Here is a 17,149-nt window from a genome sequence, read left to right on the forward strand (position 1 = left end):
AAACACACCAGAATGGAGACGATCACAAACGGAGGTGTGGAGAAGCCGTCACTAGAAGGGAAGCCGTCACTGGAGGAGAGGCCCTCACTGGAGGAGAAGCCCTCACTGGAGGAGAAGCTCTCACTAGAGGTACCCAGAGGCAGTTCACAAGACAGCACGTGGCCGGCCAGGCGCCAGGGAGCCTGCGCATGCGCCGCCCCCTCTCCCGTGCCCCGCTCTCGCGCAGGCGCAGGAAGGTCCGGGAGCGCGGGATCGCGAGGCTGCCGTTGGAGCCCTGAGCTGCCTGCGGAGCCTGAGGGCCGGCTAGGTCCCCGGCCCCTTGATCTTTCCAGGATGACGGCTCGGTGGGGTCTGGGGACCTGGCCCTGAGGGCGCGGCTAGCAGAGACCCGCCCCCAGAGCCGGGCCTGGGCACTGGCGGGAGGACCCAGTCTGGACAACTGCTCCGGAGCAGGGTGACCTGCCTGCCGGCGCTGGGACCCCCGCCTTAGCCAGGGCCTGGGCCAGGGAGGGCGAAAGGACCGTGAGCAAGTAAAATGAGGGGTAATGATGTCTCTTTGCTTTTGAGCTTTGTTAAGTGTTAAAAGCCCCAAGGAGGCACACAGACAGAATTCAGTGCCTCCTCACGCCCACCCCCTGTTCTTGTCTCCTTCCCACTGTCTGCAGGGGCTGGGACTCGCCCCCCACCCCCCCACCCGCACAACCAGTCTCTTTTTTTTCCTTTTAACTGTAGTTGGTTTATAATATTGTGTTGAGTTTCATGTGAACAAGATACTGCGCTTTGTTCCCTTTGCTGTATGTAAAGTGAATCCTCCTTTATCTATTTCGTGTTTAGTGGCGTCTGTCTGTCAATCCTGCACTCCTCACTTAACCTTCTTGCTCCCTTTTCCCCTTTGGTAACCGTGAGTTTCCCCCCCGCCCCCATGTCTGTGAGTTTGTTTTGTAAGTAAGTTGATTTGTACTGTTTTTTTTAAGATTCCCCTGAGAAGTGATACATGTGTCTTTCAATATCTGACTTGCTTAACTTAGACCGATAATCCCTAGGGCTTCCATGTTGCTAAAGATGCATTTTATTATTTTTTTATGGCTGAGTAATATTCCATTGCATATATATACATATATGTGTATATATACGTGTGTGTATAACATCTTCTTTATCCATTTCTTTGTTGATGACATTTAGATTGTTTCCATGTCTTGGCTACTGTAAATAGTGCTGCTATGAACATCTTTATGAATTAGTTTTTTCTCCAGATATAGGCCAAGGAATGGGGTTGCTGGGTCATATGATACCTCTGTTCTTAGTTTTTTAAGGGAAGTTCAGACTGTTCTCCATAGTGGCTGCACCAGTTTACATTCCCACCAACAGTGTAATAGGGCTCCATCTGGAGCTGGGTTTCTGCACATTCTCTCCAACATTTATTATCTGTAGATTTTTTGATGATGGTCATTCTGCCTGGAAGGAGGTGATTAATATCTCATTGTAGCTTATTTAGTAAAGTCTGAGTCTCTTGATCACAGTGCAGGACTGGCCTTGGCAGACAGGAATGAATTCCTGGACTTCAGGGAGCTCACACTGACCTTGGGAACCAGTCCTGAAAATCACAAGTTAAGATTACACGGTGATAGGAAGTATGCACAGAATGTTAGGGAATCAAGGAGAGGAATATCTTAACAGACTCAGGAAGCAGAGGAGGCTTCCTGGAGAATATTGCTGCTGCCACTGTTAGGGCTCAAACTAAGGGAGTGGCCAGGATGAGGCTGAGAAGATGGGCAGAGAGCAATTCATGAAGGGCTTTATGAGCCCTGCCAAAGAATTTGAACTTTATCCTGAAGACCGTTAGGAGTTGCAGCCCTGCTAAAGGCATTGAAGATGGAGCAATGGTTTCTCCACATGAGCTCTCTGTAATTGTTCCAGAATTTCTGTGTAGCACTAATTTAAGGGGTGAGGATGGGGTTGAGAATAATGGCTAGGGGCTTTCCTGTAGCTGCTTTTGGCTTAGTGATGGATCACCAGAAAATAAAAATAAATAAATCATTAATTTTCTTTTTATATTCTACTTTTAGTTTTTAACTGGGTTGTAGAGTAACCACATGTAGAATTTTTTCTTTAATTTCTAGCCATCATGTATTGTAGGAATACATTGCAGCATTTCTTACTCTCTTCCTTCGGTCAGTTAAGCTGAGGATTTTTAACACATAATTTTTTTCTTGGTATTTTAGTGAATACTTCATTTGCAGTGGTTTTGGTGGGGGCCTGATGGCAGTTATAATGATGCTAAATGTTCTACTTCCCAAGTCACTCATGGTGCTTCCACTATAAACTGTGAAAAGACTTTTTTCTATACATACAAAAAGACTTACTATTTTTATTATCTTTCTTTTATCTAAAATGGGGCAAATAATAGCAGTCTAAATGTGACTTTTCTTCACTACTCTATACATGAATTCTGTAATTCTTTGTCTTTAATTTAAGCATGATAGAGTGATTGATCTTCGTTGCTTATAGGCCTATACTCTTTCTTTAACATTTCTCAAAAGTGACGTTTTAATATATAAAGCTTAGTAGCTACAATTCAGTTATTAAAATATTTTCTCTATTTGCTCTCACAGTTCTTGTATTCTTACCTAACTTTTTCTGTTTCTGTACTTTATACAATTAAGAGACATTCAGGAAGTCAAATTTAGAAACCAGAATTTCATTAAAATAATCAATTCAGGAGATTTTAAGGGTGCAGGGAATGACCGATCATTTAGCCAAACTCTTCTCTCATTTCTGGAAGGTCCAAGGAAAGTTTTGAGATCATCTGTTAGGTGATCACCTGAGTGGCTAAGTGACATAACTCATGTTTTTGGCCTAAGTATGCCATGTTAGAAGATATTAAGCAGTGTTATTCCAGATCCTCAAGTGGGTAAAATCTCAGAAGGAGATGCATTTAGCCAAGTTTTTAATGTTCATATAAGTAAGAAAGTGATTTAAGCACAATGGGAAGCTGCAGGAATAACAGAGCGTTTAGGATTGTGGAAGCAACTTTAATAAGTTGTCTGATGGAAGAAAAATGCATCTTATAGAAATAAGAACTAGGTAGCAAATATATGTCAGGGGAAAAAAGTCACAAGCCCATGATGAATTTAAGTCCAAGACTTTGGTTTTAAAAATGCAAACATGGCATTATGAGTTACATTGAATTGATTATGAATTGCAAATGAACTATTAAAAGCTTTACTAAGATCCTCTAGTACTAGTCCTATTCCCTGCTATGGCTGCTGCTAAGCCACTTCAGTCGTGTCTGACTCTGTGCAACCCCATAGATGGCACCCCACCAGGCTCCCCGGTCCCTGGGATTCTCCAGACAAGAACACTGGAGTGGGCTGCCATGTCCTTCTCCAATGCATGAAAGTAAGAAGTGAAAGTGAAGTCGCTCAGTCACGTCCGGCTCTCAGCAACCCCATGAACTGCAGCCCACCAGACTCCTCTGTCCATGGGAGTCTCCAGGCAAGAGTATGGAGTGGGTTGCCATTGCCTTCTCCGGTCCTATTCCCTAGGTTTTCTTTATACTTCATAATCCAGAGACGCTGTTCACTACTTAGAGAAAATATGTGTAATATTGTATATATCAAAATATTTTAGTCAAAGGGAGGCTTTTCAGTTCTGGAGACCTAACTCAAAACAGGTGAATGCAAATTCCTTCTAAAAAAGCAAGGAGAGAAGAAAATGATTGCTTCAGAGTTTGGGAAAGTAATTGCAAAACAGTAAGAAAAGAAGTGACCTTAAGTATTTTCTTTTGAGCAAAGCTTGTATTTGTGTTTTGTACTGTTTTGTAGAAGTTTGCTAATAGAGATATCACCAGAGACTAGAGACATAATCATCTAGAGGAAATGCTGGTAGCATGGCTGTATGTGCATGTTGTACAAAAGTCTCTGAAGCAGATTCTCTTGTTTTAGCGGTAAGTAAGACTTACTTTAACTAAATTCAAGATCATGCACTATTTCTATTTGGTAATGGTAAAGAATCTGCCTGCAATGCAGAAGACCAAAATCTCAAGGATTTTGAGATCTAGTAGAGGATTTTCTCCCAGTCAAATCTAAAGAACCTTTGAAAATGATGTTGTTCTCCCAAATCTGATGCAGAGGAAACCCTGAAGTCTGAATCTAAATGCATAAGATTGTTATCCCCTCAAAGTGGGTTTTCTATGCAAAAATTTTTCTCTAAAACACATCTTTAATATTAATCAGTTGCATTTATGTGCTTCATAGATCACTTGCTTTACAAAGAATAAAGAACTGAAACTACTAAACTTAAAACATTAAATAGCTTCCTATTAATATTAGGAATATTAGCTTCCTTTAATATTAATCAGTTGCATTATGTGTTTCATAGATCACATGCTTTGCAAAAAACTGAAACTACCAAACTTAAAGCATTAAATAGCTTCCTATTAAAGTTTATATAGTGAAAGTTTATATGAAAGTGAAAATAATGTATCCTCTGAAATTTTTAAAGAGTGATTAAAACTGTGATTTAGTATTTGAAATATTAAGTTTACATATAAATTCAGAAATCTACTGGTACATATTTACTGGGATTATAATTGCCTTTTTACAAACTGAAGTTGAGTAATAATTCTCCCTGACCCTAAACTATCCCCTATCCAACAGAAAGACCTTGGGCAAGTAAGTCTACTTTGGGTATTCTTTGTATCTCTGTGTTGACTCTACCTCATCTCAGCATGCTTGTGAAAAAGATCCATATCAAGTGTGCCTTGAATGAAGTACCCTCAGTATTCTCCTGACATGTCATTACTTGATAGAGAGGATAGCCAGCAGTAGAGTTAGATTGTCAACTTTCTTATGGGAGAATTCACCAGAATTCCTATTGAACAGTCTGATGCTCCAAGTATGGTTCATTCCTGTTGGGTAAACCTCAGTACTTCCTGGTTAGGGCCCTCTTTTTAGACTAACCAATCCAGGAATTTCATGGTTATGTGCATTTCTATTTTACTACCATCTTTTGTAAAAACTTTGTATTTTTTTTTATAGTTAACACTTATTGGAATTGTTATAAATTACATGGTTTCAATACTAATAGCATTCTCTTCCCATAGGCTATCCAGATTATGATTGGCATCTTTTGTGTTTTCATGTGGTATCTCCTATTGATTTTGTATATGGGACAAATTAAAGGAGTCTTTGGCACATATGAACCTATAACTTACAAAACAGGATGTTCTTTATGGGGAATTGTTGTGAGTAGAATATATTTTTTAATTTAATCATTCAGTAAATAATACTCATGCCACTAGTAGAATATAGGAAGAGTTTCTAAAGTTTTCAGGAGAGTTAAGTAGCTAAATCCCATATTGATAACTCAAAGTCAGATCCCTTTTTTTAAACAAATATTATTGAGCACCTTTAACTTACAGTGCTGTTATAAGAGACACTGATATAGGACTGAATACACAATGACAACACAGGCTGGATTGTCCTGAGATACGTTAACATATCTATACAAGAATTGCAAGCATAAGCTCCATCAGTCTGGTTAGTTTTCATCCTAGGGTCTTTGCCTTAGGGTCCTCACACAATGAGTCTATATTCACACGTTGTTAAAATTTTTCATCACCTGCAGTCTTCTGTGGTTTCTTATAGCCATAAAGTAATAGGAAAGTCTGGAGAGTGTGACATCCTGGAAGTCAAGTAAACAAAGAATAGGGAAAGACCAATTGTATTAATTCTGTTATGTTGTCAAATCAGAGGAGGGCTGAGAATTGACCATTGAATTTAGCAATATGAAGGCCAATGGTAAGCTTGACAAATAGTTTCAGTGGAAAGTGGGGCAAAAGCCTCACTGGAATTGGTGTAAAAAATAATGAAAGGAGAGGAATTAGAGACAGCAAATACAGACAGTTGAAGGGTTTGGTGTAATGTGGTGTAGAGTAATGAGGTTGTTGGAAACTTGAGTCAGGAGAGGGTTAGCCCATTTGTTTCAGTAAGTTGTTACGTGTCTTTTGTTGATGGGACTGAACCAGAAGAAAGTTGATGATAAGTGATGGGGAAGATTATTAGAATCATGGACTTATACGCAAGAAATGAATGCATTTTAATGCACAAACAGGAGCATGGATAGTTCTCCTCTAGCAGTGCTTCTCAGCTAGAGGTGATGGTTCCCCTCAGAGGACATTTGGTGGTAACATTTTTAGTTTTCATGGCTAACGGGTATACATCCAGTGGGCAAGTCAAGGATGCTGCTGAACATCCTATACTGCAAGGGACAGCCCCCAACAAAGGATTATCCACCTTTAATGCAAATAGTGTCAAGGCAGGTAACAGGAAGGAAGGTAGAGGAATAGAGAAAAAGGACAATTTTCAGGCCATTGGGTATTGGGAGCTTGTGGAACTTTCCTTCTGATGGCCTCAACTGTTTCAGTAATTTAGAAAGCAGGATCATGCTCTGAGAGCGTGAGTGGTGAATGGATTGGTTGGTTGAGGTGAGAAAAGAGAATGAGGAAATGGTCACCTAGGAAAAATGAGAGTGTGCATGGATTATGGAAAAGTAGTGTGACTTTCATGCAGCATTAAAGACTCAAGCTTTTGGAACATGATTACATAGTGTGATGCATCAAGATAGTTATGTACATCTGTCTCAGGTCATGTTCAGCCACATGGGTGTAGGCATGTAAGAAGAAGGAGAACTATGTTTAATCAAGATTTTGGCCTATCCATATAACTGTAATCAAGAAAGGTGCAGAGGAGTTGAGAATGTAAAAAAGCGAGCGTTTTTAATAGCTGGTCATAGAATTTAAACTGGTAAAGGAGAGAATATAACAAAGAAGTAAGGGGCTCAGATTATATATCCACATGGGGTCAGTGGATTTTTAGAACTGTAAAACTGCAGGGCATGAGTTGATGGACAAAGTGGGATAATTAACATGGAGATTTGAAAGGTTACTATTCCCAGGTGGCGCTAGTGGTAAAGAATCCACCTGCCAATGTAAGAGATGCGGGTTGGATCACTGGGTTGGGAAGATCCCCTGGAGGAGGGCATGGCAACTCACTCCAGTATTCTTGGATTCTCCTGGAGAATCACTATGGACAAAGGAGCCTAGCAGGCTGCAGTCCATGGGGTCGCAAAGAGCTGGACATGACTGAGTGACTAAGCATGCAGAAAGAAAAGAGTGACCAAGGTGGGGGATCAGACTTGAACCAGAAGGGACGGTGGGTGATAGCATCTGATGACGTCTGATTCAAAGCTGGAGGAGAGAGCATGGTTGGAAGGAACAAGGGAACCACTGACCCATGCTTAGAACCAATGGTCGGAGGGCAGTAGGAGATCAGACGCCACATTTGATGGGGCTGTAAAGGAGCGAGACGCCTTTAGGGAGCCTCTGCCTTTGTATGCTGGCTTACAGATGTCAAAGCATTGCCTTGGAAAGCAATAGGAGAAAAACAGTGAGTTGTGCAGGTAAAATCCAGATAAAGGATTGCTGGCCTTCAGTGTTTCTAATCATCATGCTATAAAAATATCATAGTTGTCACCTATATTAAGTTATCTAAAATTTCAATTAAGTGCAGTTTAATTCAAAACTTCTCATTTAGGTCATAAACTTTGAAAGGCCTTTTGTAAGGCACATAGTTTGGTAATCTAGTTAGCACTAGTTTAAAATTCACAATGTGTTTTCACTTTGTACTCTGAACTAGTTGTTACCTGCACTTTGTCTTCTTGGAAATCTCAATTTTGCTACAGAATGACGTGCTGTGTATGTACACTTAAGTGAACCTCCAGTAGTTAGTAAACATCAAGTGTGGCCTTCCTGTATATGGGGTATAGTATGAATACTGTTTTTCTACAAATTAGCCTTTAACTTGGATCTTGTCAAAGTCATTAAAACAGATAAGACAAAAGGAATATTTCAAAGGGATTGTGCCACCCACTTTCAAACAATAAGGCATAGCTTTACACTTCTGGGAAATAGAGTAGCATGGTATGAAATAATAAAACTTTTTATAAAGTAAAGGCAAAAATAGGAATAACATCTGTTACCTTAATAATGGCTACAATCTCAGTTAAGAGATATATTTTGTACAAACAGAAGTTGGAATATAGATTCATGGATTACTTTTTCACATCTGGAAATATACATAGTAATCATAATCAGTAATAGCATCTCAGTCAGAAGTATAGCATTAGAAGTAAAAATTGAATGAGTTTAGAAAGCATGTGCAGATACAAGCAAACTTGGTCCCTGATTCAGGACTGCTTAAGTCATCTTTGGCATATTCTACATCCCACTGTCTGAATTATGCACACTGTCCCCTATATGTTTCTATTATTAGTGATCCTACTGTTATCTTCATTACTATAGATGTAAACTTGTCCTAACCCCTTCTACTGAAACTTCTTTATATTATTCTACTCTGACTATTCTAAAAATAATTGACTTAGAAGAGGGAATTGTTTAAAATATATTTTAAGTTGATGAGCATTATCAATGAGTATTTATAAATATATGTTTTTATATTCAGTTTATCATTTCAGGAATCACCATAATAAGAGTAACAAGGCATCCATCTCAACGCCAGGTAAGTTAAAATGTTTAGTATACTCTAGAAATCACTTGTCACAAAGCTAAGTAGGTTTTAATGAAAACATAGTGGGCCTCTAAACAATAAAGGAATCTACCCTATCTGTAAAATAAGTGAAGGAGTTAAATGAAAATCTAGGAGCATATAATTTAATGTAGACAGGTATGCTATATTAGAGTCATATTATATAAAAGTTTCTAAGTTTAAGTATAGAGGTCTTTTGTTTTTTTGGTTTGGTGTTATACCTTTTTTTAACCTTATATGAATTTTACTGTTAGAAAAAAATTTAATAGAACTCAGTGAGTTTATGAATAGACATAATACTGTTGTAAAACTTCATTTTCCTAACTCTCATTTGGGAACACAACTGTACCTTGTAACAAAATAGAAAATCTGTTCAGAATAAAGATCCATCTATATTATAGATAGAAAGATATTGGGAAGGAAAATAATCTTAGAATCTCAGAGCTAAAAGATACCTTAGAGATGAACTAGTCTACTCTTGTGGTTGTAGAGATAAAAAACTAATATCCAAAGATGTTGATGGATTTCCCTAGAGAATTAAAACCCTGGATTAAAATTCATTGAATCCTATTCATCCTGTTTCTACAAGCAGTCATTTTTCATCTTTTTTCTCTTTGATGTGGAACTCCTTTTGTTCAAATCATTTATTATAAGGCTTTCTTCCAAATGACTCAGAAGATTGTAAAAGATAATATTTTTGAGCCCAAATGGAAGATTTATGCTTACTGGTATGAAGATGTTTTGATATTTACTCCAAATTAATCAGGTTTCATATAAACCAGAGAAGGGTTTCACTCTGATGGCAAGTATAACAACACTTGTAAAGCTTCAGAAGCTAGATCAAAGTTTTAACTAGCTATTTCTTTTTTCAGTAATACAAACTATTTAACAAAATCATTTATTCTGAGTATAATAAATTTACTCTATATCTTCTTTTTAGCTTACCTGTGCTATGCTTATGAACATCTTATGCATAATTGTCGCCATTATTTCAACGATTCTAACAGTAGTTGAGTTGTCTTCTTTTGAGTCTGTGTCATACAGGAATTATGGACAAGCGGTAAGTGACCAATTCTGTGGGAACATCTTAATTTCAAAATTATTCTTTTCAGAGGTTTTAAAACATTAGGAGGTAAAATAAAGCTTTCATTCATCCCCATGAAATTCTTTGATTTAGTAGTAAGCTTTGACTGAAAGTTTTAATTAAAAAATTACTCAACATAATTTTTTGTAAATACTAACAGAATGTTTGAATTCCTGACATGCCCAATGAAAACTAAGTAAAAATTTTAAGACTTAAGTGATACACACACACACACACACACACACAGAGACACGTTAGGATGATTCTCTTAAAGAAAAGCATAACCCAAGGCTTAAAACCTATCCCAAAATCAGCAGAAGAATTCTGATATTGATGCATATGGTTGGAATTGTATAAAGTTACTCATTTCTAGACTAATCTAGATATTTTCATTTATAGCCTGTTTTTTGTATCTCACATGAATTTTACTCTAGGCCCTCAAATAACAAATGTGCATGAATCTGCATTGCTTCCATTTAATTAACTGTCTAATCACATACTTTGTACTAGAAAAATAACCGTATTTCTAAGATAGTAACATTCTCCAATAAATGTGAATATCTTTACTGACACTGTAATAGATTTATTTCAGTTGTGTTGACTTTAGATTCAGAATCACAGAATATTAGTGCTGCAAAAGACTTTAGTAATAATTATAGAAATATTCCATTTAAAATGAGAACAGATTGGAGTGGAGGTCCTCTTTGTTACTTAACAATGGAGTAAAACAAATAACAATTTGGAAATTTTATTTTAAGATAATCTGAGTAGAAGGATCATTACGGGTGAGGGATAAACTTCCTCCTCCCCTGTATACCCTTTGTCCATACCTGCAGTATATGATAAAGGAAGACTGGAGGAATCAGATGAAAGAATCTAAACGTGGAATACAAAAGTCTAGAAGACAACAAGATAGTGAGAGGAGACACAGTAATACCTCCAAATAGATTGTCAGTCATGAATGATGTATTGATTTAAATAAGCTGCATTAGATTTCCCCTGTAAACTATAAGAAAATTTCCATTGGCCCTGGAAATCCAAATCTAGCAATCTTTCATTCTAACCTCAGGGGCAGAGAAGAGGGAGGGATAGAATTTAAGTATAGAATTGTTTCAAGTTATTTCAACTTACCCCTCTTACTCATAAGCTTATAATCTTAGTTTAAGATATGGCATAATTGCCAAGACTTAGAGAATCCACCTTCAATACTGGAGACCTGGGTTTGATCCCTGGGTTGGGAAGATCCCCTAGAGAAGTGAACAGCTACCCACTCCAGTATTCTGGCCTGGAGAATTCCATGGACTGTATACTGCATTGGGTTACAAAGAGTCGGACACTATTAAGCGACTTTCACTCACTCACTCACTCGCTACCTTTTGCAAACAGTATTACAAATTGTTGTATACTGAATTTATCTGACATAAATTCAGTACTAATGATCAGTTTCACAATCTCCCAAACATAAAAGTTTCAACTTTATTTGCTGTGATTAATTACACAAAATGAACTTATATACAGTATCTTTTCCTAGAGGCATTATAGAATTATATACCTACATTTTCTATATTTTTTTACCTTTTCATACTGTTCATGGGGTTCTCAAGGCAAAAATACTGAAGTGGTTTGCCATTCCCTTCGCCAGTGGACCACATTCTGTCAGACCCCTCCACCATGACCCGTCCGTCTTGGGTGGCCCCACACGGCATGGCTTAGTTTCACTGAGTTAGACAAGGCTGTGGTCCTGTGATCAGATTGGCTAGTTGTCTGTGACTGTGGTTTCAGTCTGTCTGCCCTCTGATGCCCTCTCTCAGCGCATACCGTCTTACTTGGGTTTCTCTTACCTTGGACGTGGGGTATCTCTTCACGGCTGCTCCAGCAAAGCGCAGCCGCTGCTCCTGACCTTGGACGTGGGGTAGCTCCTCTCGGCCGCCGCCCCTGACCTTGGACGTGGGGTAGCTCCTCTCGGCCACCGCCCCGACCTTGAACGTGGGGTAGCTCCTCTCGGCCGCCGCCCCTGACCTTGGACGTGGGGTAGCTCCTCTCGGCCACCGCCCCGACCTTGAACGTGGGGTAGCTCCTCTCGGCCGCCGCCCCTGACCTTGGACGTGGGGTAGCTCCTCTCGGCCACTGCCCCTGACCTTGGACGTGGGGTAGCTCCTCTCGGCCACCGCCCCGACCTTGAACGTGGGGTAGCTCCTCTCGGCCGCCGCCCCTGACCTTGGACGTGGGGTAGCTCCTCTCGGCCGCCGCCCCTGACCTTGGACGTGGGGTAGCTCCTCTCGGCCGCCGCCCCTGACCTTGGACGTGGGGTAGCTCCTCTTGGCCAGTGCTGTGCCGTCGCAGCCGCCGCTCCACAACACCCAGTTGTGGATGTGACTGGTGATAGAAACAAGTTCCGATGCTGTGAAGAGCAATATTGCATAGGAACCTGGAATGTTAGGTCCATGAATCAAGGCAAATTGGAAGTGGTCAAACAGGAGATGGCAAGAGTGAATGTCGACATACTAGGAATCAGCGAACTAAGATGGCCTGGAATGGGTAAACTTAACTCTGATGACCATTATATCTACTACTGTGGGCTGGAATTCCTTAGAAGAAATGGAGTAGCCATTGTAGTCAACAAAAAGTCCAAAATGCAGTACTTAGATACAATCTCAAAAACGACAGAATGATTTCTGTTTGTTTCCAAGGCAAACCATTCAGTATCATGGTAATCCAAGTCTATGCTCCAACCAGTAACTCTGAAGAAGCTGAATTTGAATGGTTTTCTGAAGACCTACAAGACCTTTTAGAATTAACACCCAAAAAAAATGTCCTTTTCATTATAGGGGACTGGAATGCAAAAGTAGGAAGTCAACAAACACCTGGAGTAACAGGCAAATTTGGCCTTGGAGTACAGAATGAAGCAGGGCAAAGGCTAACAGACTTTTGCCAAGAGAATGCACTGGTCATAGGAAACACCCTCTTCCAACAACACAAGAGAAGACTCTACATATGGACATCACCAGATGGTTGACACCAAAATCAGATTGATTATATTCTTTGCAGCCAAAGATGGAGAAGCTCTATACAGTCAGCATAAACAAGACCGGGAGCTGACTGTGGCCCAGATCATGAACTCCTTATTGCCAAATTCAGACTTAAATTGAAGAAAGCAGGGAAAACCACTAGACCATTCAGGTATGACCTAAATCAAATCCCTTATGACCATACAGTGGAAGTGAGAAATAGATTTAAGGGACTAGATCTGATAGACAGAGTGCCTGATGAACTATGGATGGAGGTTCGTGACATTGTACAAGAGACAAGAATCAAGACCATCCCCAAGAAAAAGAAATGCAAAAAAGCAAAATGGCTGCCTGAGGAGGCCTTACAAATAGCTGTGAAACGAAGAGAAGCGAAAAGCAAAGGAGAAAAGGAAAGATATTCCCATTTGAATGCAGAGTTCCAAAGAATAGCCAGGAGAGATAAGAAAGACTTCCTCAGTGATCAATGCAAAGAAATAGAGGAAAACAACAGAATGGGAAAGACTAGAGATCTCTTCAAGAAAGGCAGAGATACCAAGGGAACATTTCATGCATAGATGGGCTCAATAAAGGACAGAAATGGTAGGGACCTAACAGAAGCAGAAGAGATTAAGAAGAGGTGGCAAGAATACACAGAAGAACTGTACAAAAAAGATCTTCACGACCCAGATAATCATGATGGTGTGATCACTCATACTCACCTAGAGCCAGACATTCTGGACTGTGAAGTCAAGTGGGCCTTAAGAAGCATCACTATGAACAAAGCTAGTGGAGGTGATGGAATTCCAGTTGAGCTATTTCAAAGCCTGAAAGATGATGCTGTAAAAGTGCTGCACTCAATATGCCAGCAAATTTGGAAAACTCAACAGTGGCCACAGGACTGGAAAAGGTCAGTTTTCATTCCAATCCCAAAGAAGGGCAATCCCAAAGAATGCTCAAACTAACGCACAATTGCACTCATCTCACACGCTAGTAAAATAATGCTTAAAATTCTCCAAGCCAGGCTTCAGCAATACATGAACCGTGAACTTCCAGATGTTCAAGCTGGTTTTAGAAAAGGCAGAGGAGCCAGAGGTCAAATTGCCAACATCCGATGTATCATCGAAAAAGCAAGAGAGTTCCAGAAAAACATCTATTTCTGCTTTATTGACTGTACCAAAGCCTTTGACTGTGTGGATCACAGTAAACTGGAAAATTCTGAAGGAGATGGGAATACCAGAGCACCTGACCTGCCTCTTGAGAAACCTGTGTGCAGGTCAGGAAGCAACAGTTAGAACTGGACATGGAACAACAGACTGGTTCCAAATAGGAAAAGCAGTACGTCAAGGCTGTATATTGTCACCCTGCTTATTTAACATATGCAGAGTACATCATGAGAAATGGTGGGCTGGATGAAGTTCAAGCTGGAATTAAAATTGCTGGGAGAAATATCAATAACCTCAGATATCCAGATGACACCACCCTTATGGCAGAAATTGAAGAGGAACTAAAGAGCCCCTTGATGACAGTGAAAGAGGAGAGTGAAAAAGTTGGCTTAAAACTCAATATTCAGAAAACTAAGATCATGGCATCTGGTCCTATCACTTCATGGCAAATAGATGGGGAAACATTGGAAACAGTGTCAGACTTTATTTTTTTAGGCTCCAAAATCACTGCAGATGGTGATTGCAGTCATGAAATTAAAAGACACTTACTCCTTGGAAGGAAAGTCATGACCAACCTAGACAGCATATTAAAAAGCAGACACGTTACTTTGTCAACAAAGGTCCATCTAGTCAAGGCTATGGTTTTTCCAGTAGTCATGTATGGATGTGAGATTTGGACTATAAAGAAATCTGAGCACTGAAGAATTGATGCTTTTGAACTGTGGTGTTGGAGAAGACTCTTGAGAGTCCCTTGGGCTGCAAGGAGATCCAACCAGTCCATCCTAAAGGAGATCAGCCCTGAGTGTTCATTGGAAGGACTGATGTTGAAGTTGAAATTCCAGTACTTTGGCCACCTGATGGGAAGAACTGACTCATTTGAAAAGACCCTGATGCTGGGAAAGATTGAGGGCAGGAGGAGAAGGGGACGACAGAGGATGAGATGGCTGGATGGCACCACCGACTCAATGGACATGAGTTTGGGTGGACTCCGTGAGGTGGTGATGGACAGGGAGGCCTCGCGTGCTGCGATTCATGGGGCTGCAAAGAGTCGGACACAACTGAGCGACTGAACTGAACTGAACATTTTCTAAGGCAGCCAGTGTTTCACAAGATTTTCTAAATGCCAGCTTTTCTAACATAAACCAGTGGCTTGACTAAATTCACAAACTCAACAAGTCATCAGTGTTCTCATGTAGGTTCAGCTGTCCTCAAAAGTTCATGCTGTGGTACATATACACCATGGAATATTACTCAGCCATTAAAAAGAATTCATTTGAACCAGTTCTAATGAGATGGATGAAACTGGAGCCCATTATACAGAGTGAAGTAAGCCAGAAAGATAAAGAACATTACAGCATACTAACACATATATATGGAATTTAGAAAGATGGTAACGACAACCCTTTATGCAAAACAGAAAAAGAGACACAGAAGTACAGAACAGACTTTTGAACTCTGTGGGAGAAGGTGAGGGTGGGATGTTGCAAAAGAACAGCATGTATATTATCTATGGTGAAACAGGTCACCAGCCCAGGTTGGATGCATGAGACAAGTGCTTGGGCCTGGTGCACTGAGAAGACCCAGAGGAATCGGGTGGAGAGGGAGGTGGGAGGGGGGATCGGGATGGGGAATACGTGTAAATCTATTGCTGATTCATGTCAATGTATGACAAAACCCACTGAAAAAATAAATTAATTAATTAATTAATTAAAAAAAAAAGTTCATGCCTCTGAAAAATACTTCTCGTACAATAAATCCAAAACCAATAAACTGCCTTTATTCAGACACTACCTTTCATACTCACTGTGTGTAACCCCTTGAACAAGTTTAACTTCCCTGTTCCTTGATGTATGTATAAGTGGAGAAAATGCTATCACATATCTGTTAGTTAACTGCTCTGTCTTCCCCAGATGCCAAGCCTGTTGTTTTAACATTCTAATGACTTTTCTACTTGGATTTGTTTCTGTTGCCATTATCTCAACTCAGCATACATAAAATAGAAAATATTTGCCTCCTCAAAAATACTGTATTGCAAGACTCCCTTATTTCGATATCCTAGTCTCAAAGCCTTAAACTAAACCTCACCCTTAGCTTTACACTGTCTTCTCAGTTACCAACTACTGTGTATCATTTACTCAAATTTTTATGAATTAAGAATCACTTAGTGGAGACAAGAAATACAACCCAAATTGACTTCCAGAAAAGGGGCACTTACTAACTTAAGCTGAATTAAATAATACATTAAGAAGTCAGTCATGCTTCCTATTATTTTTCTCAGATACACAACTTTCCACTTGTAGGAGAAGACTTTGTCTGAAATTAAGGAGTGAGGGCAAAATTACTTTTTACAGTCTTGTCAGCTAAAAGATTGCAAGTACTTTCCCACTAAAATGCTATAACTATGTTTCTGTCAGTAAAATTAAATGAGAATTCTTTACTTTGCTATTTCAACCCCACTACAGCCTTTTCTTTATTTTCCTGTTAATATCAACTTGAATGAACACTTTACTCCTGTTTAACTTGTTTTATAATTTTCTCAAAAAATGTTAAGTTCATTCTTGCATTTAGTTTTTTGCTCACATTATCAAACTGTAGATCATATGATATATAGTTTGGGTTTATTTTTTAATGTCTCCATTTCTTAATTATTTTTGTCCCAATTTATGTTATTAAAATATTATTTTATTAAATATATATAATTAAGATATATTAAATATATCTTAAACAAAATAGGTTACAGAAAAACAAGTAAATTAAAGCTGCCTGGACTATTGTTTTCCTCCTTCATTTTTCTTAGTCCTTACTTCAAATGTCCTACCTCTTTATGAAGCTTTCCTAGATGTGAATGACTTTAAGATGAGTCTCCTATCCCCTGTGATTACTGATCAAGTTTTTCATCCATTTTGACATCTTTAACCTTTTCATATATAACCTTATATTATCCTTATGTATTTTCTACAGGAATATAAACTGAAAAATCAGGAATTTTGTCATTTCATTCTTACCATATAATGGCTATCACCCAATAATTTCTTGCATATAAAAGGTATTAAATAAAGCCAGAAAAAGAGAAGGGGGAAGGTGAAGGAATTGAAGGAGAGAGAATTGTGATGTTATTTCATCTAGATCAGTATTTCATTCTTGTCTTTTCACAGTCAGCACAAGCACTACATTTATTTTCAGGCTTAGTACCAAATCATTCATCCTCATATGTAGTTTAAAGTATCTTTCCAGTAGCAACAAAAGGGATCTGCTGTATTTATCTCAGAAGTCACAATCACCTTATAC

General features: G+C 39.2%; 1 protein-coding gene across 3 annotated transcripts in view; it reads left to right on the forward strand.

The window, feature by feature from the left end:
* The first annotated feature begins 219 nt into the window (after nucleotides 1-219).
* MS4A13 (membrane spanning 4-domains A13) overlaps nucleotides 220-17,149 on the forward strand; it is a 28,271-nt gene continuing 11,341 nt past the window's right edge. For 2 of the 3 annotated variants that reach the window (XM_043482292.1, XM_043482293.1), the window contains exons 1-5: nucleotides 220-542; nucleotides 3,825-3,946; nucleotides 5,105-5,245; nucleotides 8,523-8,579; nucleotides 9,547-9,666. In XM_043482292.1, the coding sequence (XP_043338227.1) occupies nucleotides 3,890-3,946; nucleotides 5,105-5,245; nucleotides 8,523-8,579; nucleotides 9,547-9,666 (375 nt within the window). In that variant the 5' untranslated portion in view covers nucleotides 220-542; nucleotides 3,825-3,889. The remainder of the gene's footprint in view (nucleotides 543-3,824; nucleotides 3,947-5,104; nucleotides 5,246-8,522; nucleotides 8,580-9,546; nucleotides 9,667-17,149) is intronic. The other variant, XM_043482290.1, reaches the window with a different exon arrangement.

This window comes from Cervus canadensis, chromosome 11, assembly GCF_019320065.1.
Source record: "Cervus canadensis isolate Bull #8, Minnesota chromosome 11, ASM1932006v1, whole genome shotgun sequence".
NCBI lineage: Eukaryota > Metazoa > Chordata > Mammalia > Artiodactyla > Cervidae > Cervus > Cervus canadensis.